The 11242-nt window shown below is 42.4% G+C and overlaps 1 protein-coding gene across 2 annotated transcripts; it reads left to right on the top strand.

Annotated features, from left to right (window-relative positions):
- The first annotated feature begins 5023 nt into the window (after positions 1 to 5023).
- Positions 5024 to 9298, top strand: LOC115106246 (probable G protein-coupled receptor 85). Of its 2 annotated transcripts, none has more exons than XM_029628809.2 (3): positions 5024 to 5131; positions 6385 to 8331; positions 8724 to 9298. In XM_029628809.2, the coding sequence occupies exon 2, from the start codon at positions 6540 to 6542 to the stop codon at positions 7671 to 7673; it is 1134 nt and encodes a 377-aa protein (XP_029484669.1). In that variant the 5' UTR covers positions 5024 to 5131; positions 6385 to 6539; the 3' UTR covers positions 7674 to 8331; positions 8724 to 9298. The 2 variants fall into 2 exon arrangements, with proteins under 2 accessions (XP_029484669.1, XP_029484668.1); XM_029628808.2 differs by having other exon boundaries at positions 5024 to 5290.
- The last annotated feature ends 1944 nt before the right edge of the window (positions 9299 to 11242 follow it).

Genomic DNA, 11242 nt, shown 5'->3' with positions numbered 1-11242 from the left:
GGGAGTGTGTTCTGCATTGTAATGTCCTCATCAGTACGCTATACCAGGCTCACCATTCCACACAGGGTTATTAATTCTGCAGTCCCTGTGTGCTGCTGGTATGTGGGTGTGTTTCTGTTAACTTTCCTTGTGTGTACCAGAAGTCCTCACAAGGATAGTAAAACATGGAACATGTGGACAAGTGGGGACATTTTGCCTGTCCCCACAAGGAAAAATTATATTTTAGGGTTTGGTGGTAAGGTTAGGCTTAAGATTAGGGTTCGATTTAGGGTTAAGTGTTAGGGAAAATAGAATTTTCAATGGGAATCAATTATTTTGTCCACACAAGGATAGCAATACAAAACTGTATGTGTGTGTGTGTGTGTGTGTGTGTGTGTGTGTGTGTGTGTGTGTGTGTGTGTGTGTGTGTGTGTGTGTGTGTGTGTGTGTGTGTGTGTGTGTGTGTGTGTGTGTGTGTGGCATGCTGCAGGGGTGGCACAGGGAGAGGGGTGAGGTGTAGGGGAGAGGGGAGTGGGGGTGGAACAGGTCAGGTAATGTGGCATGGCAAGGTCAATATTTTAGCTTGGCTGGTGCGTCCTAATTAAATTAGTAGAGCTCCGCTACATGGCATCGCACGCGAGCAAGCCCAGAGATATGTAAACTCCTGCACTATCGTCGTGCCATATGCCAATTAATTTGTGGCATGAGGTGAAACGTAGCACAGCGTGCCAGTTAAGGGAAACATGACTGATTTGGATGAGTTTCAATGTGTTTCATCTAACAAGAATAGGCTACAGTAAGCAGAGCAGGGGATGGGGGCATTTTTGGAAATTAACATCACTAGGCTGGCTGCCCATTGATCAAATACAAAGCCCAGTGTGTTAGCGTGTGTGGATTTCTCGTTAGCCATTTTGATTTCAATAGAAGGACCTCGCGTTTGTTCAATATCAACAACATAACATGTGTAGCCTATTTGGCTAACAGGAAAAGTATTTGCTACACAAACAGGGTTTTAAAAGTAATGCATTTTTTTTATGCCCTCGTGACCTAGGAGGTAGAAATATTGTTACAGACACTAACCATATGCCTTTTAGAAGATTAGGCTATAATTCAAGATTGTCAAAATACATCAGAAGGCTTCATTCAGGTCCTACCTGACACATCTCCTCTGACGATGTCATCTCTAGGGCCATCCTTTTCCCACAGAAGAGTTCATATTGTATGCATGGCTGTCATTCTCTCCCGTAGCCTTGAAGACTACAATGTAGTATACTCCTTTGACTATTTCTCCTTCAGATCTGTGAAAGAACCTACGAAAACTCACAAACATTGACGCACTTCAAACGTATAGAGCAGAGTGCATTTCTGAATCTACAATTCGCATAGGCCTATCTAATTGAGGTTTTCAGTTCAAAGAAGAGTAGCTAATGAGCTTGATTTACTGTATGATGTGATGAATATTGAAAGACTAGAAGCAAAGGAATAAGATATAAAAGAGCACCTGTCATTAATTCATGATTAGTGATCTCAGCACCCACGCGCACTGAATAAGCATAGTCTGTGAAAAATAAAATAATTATATATTTATTATAAGAATAGCAGTTGTATATGGTGATGGAATAGGCATTTTACATGATAATAGTTTTTAAATGAAACAATAAAGCTATGAGTAGTCTACCATAACGGAAGCTAAATGAATGCCATAGCCACAGCATGTCGCTGCAAAATGTTCAATCCAAAGATACAGGAACAAACAAAAACTGAACTAAAACAGCAAGATACACTACATGACCAAAAGTATGTGGACAACTGCTCATCGAACATCTCATTCCAAAATCAAGGGCATTAATATGGAGTTGGTCAATCCTTTGTTGTTATAACAACTTCCACTCTTCTGGGAAGGTGTTCCACGAGATCATTGCTGAGGGGAACATTGCTGAGGGGACTTGCTTCCATTCAGCCACCAGAGCATTAGTAAGGTCGGGCACTGATGTTGGGCGATTAGGCCTGGCTTGCAGTTGGCGTTCCAATTCATCCCAAAGGTGTTCAATGGGGTTGAGGTCAGGGCTCTGTGTAGGGTTCTGTGTGAAGTTCTTCCACACCGATCTCAACAAACCATTTCTGCATGGACCCCGCTTCGTGCACAGGGACATTGTCATGCTGAAACAGGAAAGGGCCTTCCCCAAACTGTTGCCAAATAGTTGGAAGCACAGAATTGTCTAGAATGTCATTGTATGCTGTAGCATTAAGATTTCCCTTCACTGGAACAAAGGGACCTAGCCTGAACGATGACAAACAGCCTCAGACCATTATTCCTCCACCACCAAACTTTGCTCTTGGCAATATGCATTGTGGCAGGTAGCGTTCTCCTGGCATCCGCCAAATCCAGATTCTTCCATCAAACTACCAGATGGTGAAGTGTGATTCATCACTCCAGAGAACAGGTTTCCACAGCTCCAATGGCGGCAAACTTTACACCACTCCAGCCAATGCTTGGAATTGCGCATGGCAATCTTAGGCTTGTGTGAGGCTGCTCGGCCATGGAAACCCATTTCATGAAGCTCCCGATGAACAGTTCTTGGAACTCAGTAGTGAGTGTTGTAACCAAGGACAGACCATTTTTACACGCTGCACGCTTCAGCACTCGGCGGTCCCGTTCTGTGAGCTTGTGTGACCTATCACTTTGTAGCTTGAACGTTTTTGCTTCTAGACGTTTCCACTTCACAATGACAACACTTACAGACAACACTTACAAATTTGACAAACTGACCTGTTGGAAAGGTGGCATCCTATGACAGTGCCACAATGAAAGTCACTGAGCTCTTTGGTGTGGCTGAAATAGCCAAATCAACTCATTTGAAAGGGTATCCAAATACTTTTGTATATATAGTGTAAATGTGTAACAAAACTATACAAATTCTGTATGACGGTAAAAACGACCGGAGAAACACGCAATAATGCAGCAATATAATTGGCCGACCAACGAATGAGGAAATGCACCCATATCGGCTTGCACATCACAACAATAATCTGATCCGCACTGGAAGTAACATGGCTCCCGTGGCCAAGCTCCCGAGAGTTCCAGTGATGCTGTTGGTGATGTTTATTTCGCTCGTTCTCCCAGCCGTGGCATTTGACGGAGGGGACGCCGTCGCACTTCTGCTCGGGGTTACCACATCGGTGGTGGGCGTTTGTGCGTGCATCGGGTTGGGTCTTATTTTGTGTGCCTTATTTTGCTGCAATGTGTGAAGTTGACTGAACGAAGAAGACAAAAAATGAACTACAAAACCAGGAATTTGAGAACAGGAACTGGGAGCACTGTACCTGTCGGTTACTTCCTATCACTGAGAGATGGCACATTATGGACTATACCTAATAGACTATGTTACCTTAATATGACACCAACATTTTACTTCGCTTGGACTTGAATTGAATATCTTGAGATACTGTACAAGAATAATGTATGTCCCTTCAAAGAGTGTGATGATCAACTGTCCTTTCACGAAATATTGACATTGCCATGGCAGTTGAATTGCCATCTGACAACTGTTTCAAGCACAGTAGCTAAAGTGTGTTCTGTCAGAAATGCTTTCACCGCTCTTATAGCTTAACACTGTTATTAAGCCCTCTTGATAGAAAATAAATACCTTCATTATTTGTAAATTGCATCTTGGCTTATGGGTCCTTCATTTCACACATACATGTACATGACCAGTGTCCTTTACAATATTGCTCACTAAAGGGAATGTGTAGCCTCTGATATTTAAACCATCAATGTAATGTCCTTAGCTTCTGTGTTGTAAAACAAATGACAGTGCAGACAATGTAAAGATTGAACACTGGTCTAGTATCGACTTTCTCCATACCAAACAACCTCCCCTTTGTGATAAGATATAGCTCAGGGGGGTCATGGAGAGATGCAGTGTGTGCAGGCTTTTGTCCCAGTCCAGCACAAACACTGCCGCCAATTCAAATAATTAGACCACAGCCATTTGAAGCAAGTATATTGGAGATGAGCTGGAACAAAAGCCTCGGCACACTGTACCTCTCCATGACCAGTTGGTGACCCCTGAACTAGGCCATAGAAAAGCCTACACAACCCTGTTCTTTCAACAAATATCAATATTACATAAACAATGAAAGATGTACAATATTTTAGAGGTTGCCAGTCATTTGTTTCTGCTCCCAATGTTTCTCAATATTCTTTCTTTGAAACACAATAGTCTGTAGCCTGTGGGTGTGGGGTATGACATCACTGTGTTCTACTGACATAGCCTGGAAATGAAACGCACTGAAATTAGAAGGGAGCTGATAATTGAATGCACACACACGCACGCACGCAGGCACTGACAAACACATACATACACGCACACGCGCGCGTGCGCACACACACACACACACACACACACACACACACACACACACACACACACACACACACACACACACACACACACACACACACACACACACAACACAACACAACACAACACAACACACACAAACACGTACTGCATAAAGTGGTTGTTAATTATACAAATGAGAAGTCAGTCTAGCCTGAGGTGAACCATCACCTAGTTTAACCTCTTCATTACCGTAACATATGAATTTATGACATGATTCATGTAGCAATGTAATATAGCATTATTTAAAAATCACATTCTACATGTACTGGATTTGATTGTTGTTTCACTTGGCTTCTGAATTAGTGTTGGGTGTAGGTCTAGTGCATATGGACATATAGCTGCCTATAGGTTTAGTCGAATTAATTAATTAATCTATATAGGTGGGCTATAAACTGAACGCATATTATGCAGAAATGGGAATCTAATGCACTGGGTCTCAGAAAGAGTGATCCGGTCGCACTCTCTCCCAATGTACGCTATAATGACTGATGAAGGCAACGAGGGACTTGTGATGCTGCACCCATTGAGCAGATTGCCGTGAGAGACTATAGTGCCGCAACAAGAGACAAGACGAGTCTTGGATCACAAATCGGATCAGTGCGCATGCTCCCGTCCGTTCCGTTTACTGTATATTCACTGTGGTAAAAGGGCAGGCAGGCAACAAACCAAGCTTCTTCTTTTTTTTACAGCAAAGTGGCTTCTACAATGTAAATAAGCTCCAAGGAAACCAAAAGGAATATCAACAGGTACGCTTTTAATTTACATCTTAGCAGTCCTTTCGATTTTTATTGGCCTAGTTACTGTGGCTTTGGATTCCAGTCAATTCATAGCGGGTACTTGGAAATTCTTCTGCCTAATGGACGTGCGGATTCGCTACACGGTAATGTTCAATCCAACAGTGAACGGTGAGAAATATATATTGTAGTCGAATGAATTCCAACAAAAATGCATGGGAACCGCTCGCATAGCGCTCACCCGAAGGTTAGATAATGCTTAAAAGCGCATCTCCGCTATAATGACAGAATTCGGAAAATACAGTCCGTCACGAATAGCCTTTGTTTGATATTATCTTTTTAAATTTTTTATAAACGAATATGCCATGTTTTTGCATAGCTATCTAGTATTGAATTGTTTATTTCATTCGTGATTTATTTGCATCGAAATGCAGAATTGGATTTATCATCTCATTGTTATAAACATCAATAAACAATTCATAGGGTAACAAACATAATTTTGACTAGACGGTGTTCTTTGTTAAAATGGTTGTGAGATTCGATAGTCTATTGCCTAAAATCAAAGCTGAGCTGGGAAATAGATAAAAGCCCAGGTCAATAAACCGCCTTAATCAGGTGAATAGCTTATTATAACGTTTACCGTGTAATTCCAGCCAACGGTTAATCAGACAAAAACATGGATGCTTTTAATTCTGTATGCAACATCCGTTAATTTTCAACAAAGCATGAAGGCACATGCTGAATTTATTGTAAGCATCCCCTGGTCAGATCAATTCTGCAGGGTCTTTGGGTGTGATCAACAGCTTTCTTGCAGCATAATGTTAAACACGTTTTACGACATAATAAAAATGACCAAACATCGAACGGAACCCTTTTGTTTACCCCCTTTCTTCCCAGACATACGATGATATGCCATTCCCCTTTTAATAGTGACTTAAAACGTTGTCGTAGCATAACATTACTTGTATTTTCTCTAACGTTCTGTCATTTCTAAAAGGGCGGCCCATAAAAGAAAGTCTATTATTGTAACCAGGATTAATGATTGTGTCTTATTAAGCTCATCTGTAGACGAACTATTCCAGCTAGGGCACTGCTCTGCACTGACTGCATACCATTATAAATGCAATGAGCAATTCGACTGAAAATGGAAAATAAATTACAAAGGGGAAATGGTAGTTTATCATACACCCAATTACAAGCTAAAGGGTGCGATGCAATGTAAAAACAGTATGAGTGAATCCTGATCAGTGGCTGGTATTTTTCAGGTATTTTTAGGTGTGATGAGACAAAAGAACAAAGGATGCCGTAGAAGAGAGGCTGCTTACAAGCCGGGAATCTGCTTCAAAACACAACAAATGGATCTATCACCTCCCCCTGCCGCCTCCAGATAATGATACTTGGCTGAAGCTACTACATCTTTATGATCCCTCCTCCATCTATGGCGAACTATAGCCATGCAGGGGACCACAACATCTTGCAGAATGTCTCTCCTCTCGCCACGTTTCTCAAACTGACATCCCTGGGTTTTATCATTGGAGTCGGCGTCGTTGGCAACCTCCTGATCTCCATCCTACTGGTCAAAGACAAAAGCCTGCACCGCGCACCATACTACTTCCTGCTGGACCTGTGCGCCTCGGACATCCTGCGCTCCGCCATCTGCTTCCCCTTCGTCTTCACCTCTGTCAAGAATGGTTCCACCTGGACGTACGGCACGCTTACATGCAAAGTGATAGCCTTCCTGGGGGTGCTGTCCTGCTTTCACACAGCGTTCATGCTCTTCTGTGTGAGTGTGACACGCTACCTGGCCATAGCCCACCACCGCTTCTACACCAAGAGGCTCACCTTCTGGACGTGTTTGGCAGTCATCTGCATGGTGTGGACGTTGTCGGTGGCCATGGCCTTTCCCCCGGTGCTGGACGTAGGGACGTACTCCTTCATAAGGGAGGAGGATCAGTGTACGTTCCAGCACCGCTCGTTCAGAGCCAACGACTCCCTGGGCTTCATGCTGCTCCTCGCCCTGATCCTCCTGGCCACCCAGCTTGTCTACCTCAAGCTAATCTTCTTTGTCCACGACCGCCGGAAGATGAAACCAGTCCAGTTCGTGCCTGCCGTCAGCCAGAACTGGACCTTCCATGGTCCCGGGGCCAGCGGCCAGGCAGCGGCTAACTGGCTGGCGGGGTTCGGCAGGGGCCCCACCCCGCCCACCCTGCTGGGCATCAGGCAGAACAGCAATGCAGCGGGCCGGCGACGCCTGCTGGTGCTGGACGAGTTTAAGACTGAAAAGAGGATAAGTAGGATGTTCTACATCATGACCTTCTTCTTCCTCACACTGTGGGGCCCCTACCTAGTGGCCTGCTATTGGAGGGTGTTTGCCAGGGGCCCCGCGGTCCCAGGGGGGTACCTGACTGCGGCGGTGTGGATGAGCTTCGCCCAGGCGGGAGTCAATCCCTTTATCTGCATCTTCTCCAACAGGGAGCTCCGGCGCTGCTTCAGCACCACTCTCCTTTACTGCAGAAAGTCCAGGTTACCTAGGGAACCCTACTGCGTTATATGAAGGCTTGGGTTGTTTTTTCCCTTCCACTTCTCCACTGATTGATCTCAATTTGGGTTTGGTCCCATTGTACAGCTCTCTTTCTCTTCATCCTCCAGTTTTTCCTCCTCCTCCTCCTTCCCTCTCTTCTGAGGCAGAAGTTGGACTGTCAATCACTCCCTTGGTTCTGTGATTGAACATCAAACATGGAGGTTGAAGGGAATGAAATAAGAAGGTAGCTGAGAACCCCTCCTATGTTTATGTTCTAGTAAACAACTGCTGTGGAAGGTTATTTAGAAGCAGAGAAGATGAAGAAAAAATAATCATTGGTGAAACTACAAAATCAAAGGACTGAGCCCTTGCTTTGGATATTTTGAAGATAATTCTTTGAGTTAAAAGATTTTGGTGAAAAAACCCCACAGAAAACTAAGAAACGATTTCCTCTAAAGAGTCACTGGAATTGTTTTGCATTTAAAAGTTGCACTAAAAGAAGATGTAAAGATGCTTTTTTTTGATCTACGGTTGCATTGCAAGATGCAAGGACAACTTGTTTCCCCCCCTAACTAAACAACGAATGCTTTACTTTGCAACAGACATCCCATTCGCTGTATGTAAAGCAAAACAATGTTCGGTGACTAACTGTTGGAATACACCTTCACAAGAGGATTAAATTGGTTTTAATGTAAGTGATATCTTTTTCATTTTGGGGGGTGAGGGGTGTGTGTGTGTGGGTGGGGGGGGGGGGGCTTAATGAAGGGAATAATGATGTGTGGTTTTGAAGGTGCAACTTAAATCTAGAAATTATTTCTTGTAGTTTTACGATCCATGTGTCCCTATTGTCTGGAATAGTTCTTTTTCTGAATCTGCTCACATTTGACAAAAAAAAAAGTGTATTAAACGATGTTTGGATAAAAACTCATTTTTTGAGAACAAACAAACCTTAAGAAAGACAGTGAAGATATACTTAAATGTGTCACCTCCATGTTACCTAAACCCTGAAATATTGTTACAGTATTGCTGAAGCCACTCCAGGTGTTCTTGCCTTAATGGTTCTGATATTGTTCTGTTTTTCAGTTGTTTGGATTTTCTCATCCACTCCTGAGAAGTCCTTGACTCTATTCACATCAATGTCAAGTGCATGTTCATTTTCAAAAGCTGGTCCACACTCGTAAGCATCACGGGTCATACACTCAGCAGAGCAGCCCATTTTTTATTCTGCAAAGGTTTGCTATGTACACCCCACAGAGTGCTCAGAGCACAGGGAGTGTGTGTGTGTGTGCGTGGGCACATGTGTGTTTGTGTGTGAGTCTTCAGACAGCTGTCACTTCAAGACCAGAGCCTTATTATGAAATCTTGCACAATTTGTAAAAAGTGTTGAAGGAAAAAAAACATTTAAGGCACACCGTCTTGTTAATTTATACTTTCCCTACATTTGCTCTCTACTGATTGTTTTCAATAACTTACTTTTTCTCTTGTGGCCATTTTAATATTTATTCTGTATTCTTTTTTGTATATTATAGATAGATTGTGTGTAAGTATGTGAGTCTTTCATTTTGAAGTCCCGAATGTGAGTACAGTTTAAATTACGATTGCATTCGCTGAAAGTTAACTGTGTAATCTGTTGAAAATAAAATTTTACATTTTGCAAACTTGTTTTTTTTCCTTTCACTGACAGAGATTTCATGTTCAATCCGGCCTTCACCCCCCTTCATTTCTTCGCATTTTATTGTCACAAAGTGGGATTAAAATAGATGTAATTATATATTTATTTGTAAATGATCTGTTTAATGTCAAAATGAAGAAAAAAAGTGAAACATTAATATACCTTAATTAAATAAGTATTCATCCCCCTGTGTTACAAGTTTCAAACATATTACAAGCACCTTTACCAGCGATTACAGCTGTGAGGCTTCTTGGGTTAGTCTCTAAGAGCATTGCACACCTGGATTGTGCAATATTTCCCCATTGTTCTTTTCAAAATGCTTCAAGCTCTTATAGGTTTTGAGGGACATGGCTAGACAGCAATTTTCAAGTCTCCCCATAGATTTTCAAGCAGGTTTAAGTCAAAACTGTAATTTGGCCACTCAGGAGCATTCACTGTCTTCTTGGTAAGCAACTCTAGTGTATTGTGAAATAACTACAATGTTGCAATTGAACGCTGTAGCTGTTATAAAATCACCAATCGGGGGGCGGACTGGTATCAGAAATCGTCCCTGACATATCTAACACACTTGGATATTTTTTTTCCTTCAGGCCCCCATTATTAGCCAGATAATGATTATTTTGTACAAAACCCCCAAGTTAGACAGGTCCACTGGGCTAACAAGGGACAAGCCCATCTGGCATTTGCCCAAAATACCAGATGGGCTTGGTGACCAGTCTTCCCCGGCCACCAATGGCCTCATGGTGGTATTCCTTCCTGTTTCCTTCCTGTGCTGCAGCTCAGTTCAGAAGGAAGAGTGTATATTTTTGTATCTGGGTGGTTTAATACATCATCCACAGCATAATTATTAACTGGACCATGCTTAAAGAGATATCCAATGTCTGAGGGTGTCACGACTTCCGCAGAAGTCGGTCCCTCTCCTTGTTCGGGCGGTGTTCGGCGGTCGACGTCACCGACCTTCTAGCCATCGCTGATCCATTTTTCATTTTCCATTGGTTTTGTCTTTTCTTCCATCACACCTGCTTTCAATCTCATCAATTATATGTTGTGTATTTAACCCTCTGTTTCCCCTCATGTCTTTGTTGGTGATTGTTTGTTGTATGTTTTGTGCAAGTCATGTTCTGGTGTGCGACGGGTTTTGTACCCTATTATACTATTTTTGTATATATTGTTTTTTGGAGGTTTTTTTTGGAGCATTTATTAAACTGCTCCGTTTATACCTAGTTCATTCTCCTGCGCCTGACTTCCCTGCCACCAGCACGCACCCATTAAGAAGGGCCCTTACATACTGTATGTTGTATGTATGGGGGACAGAGGAAGGGGTAAACATGAAAAATGATGTCAATCCCTATTATTTCACACAGAATGAGTCCATCAAATGTATTACGTGATTTGTTATGTCAAAATGTACCCCTGAACTAATCTAGGCTTGCCTGAACAAAGGGGGTGAATACTTACGCAAAAACAACTATATTTTAGTTAAACAATTTGAATACATTTCTAAAGATTTGTCAAATGTTCTTTTCAATTTGACGTTATGGAGTATTTTGTGCAGATCAACGACAAAATGACCACAATGAAATCCATTCTCAATCCCACTTTGTAACGCAACAAAATGTGAAGAAATCCAAGGAGGGGTAAATTCTTATGATACCCACTGTACCTTGTGAACACGGTGGTGGCATCAATGTTGACAGGTTGATCAAGGTGCACAACAAGAAGCCATGCCACTGCCAATCTGCTTCTCTTGTGTCTAGATGTATTGATAGTGAATTGAGTTCTATGCTGTGTTTGTGTTGAAGGCTTCCCGTTCATTCACTGTGTCATCTTCTGCCTTTGTGGAACGTGTACTTAAGCATCTTCATTTCTATGCCAGTCTCCAAAACAATAACTCAATTACCTTAGCCCAGTTGGCTTGCGAACATAAAAT

This window comes from Oncorhynchus nerka, linkage group LG23, assembly GCF_034236695.1.
Source record: "Oncorhynchus nerka isolate Pitt River linkage group LG23, Oner_Uvic_2.0, whole genome shotgun sequence".
Taxonomy (NCBI): Eukaryota; Metazoa; Chordata; class Actinopteri; order Salmoniformes; family Salmonidae; genus Oncorhynchus; species Oncorhynchus nerka.
The sequence above is the reverse complement of the archived record's forward strand: the minus strand, read 5'-3'. Positions and strand labels throughout refer to the sequence as shown.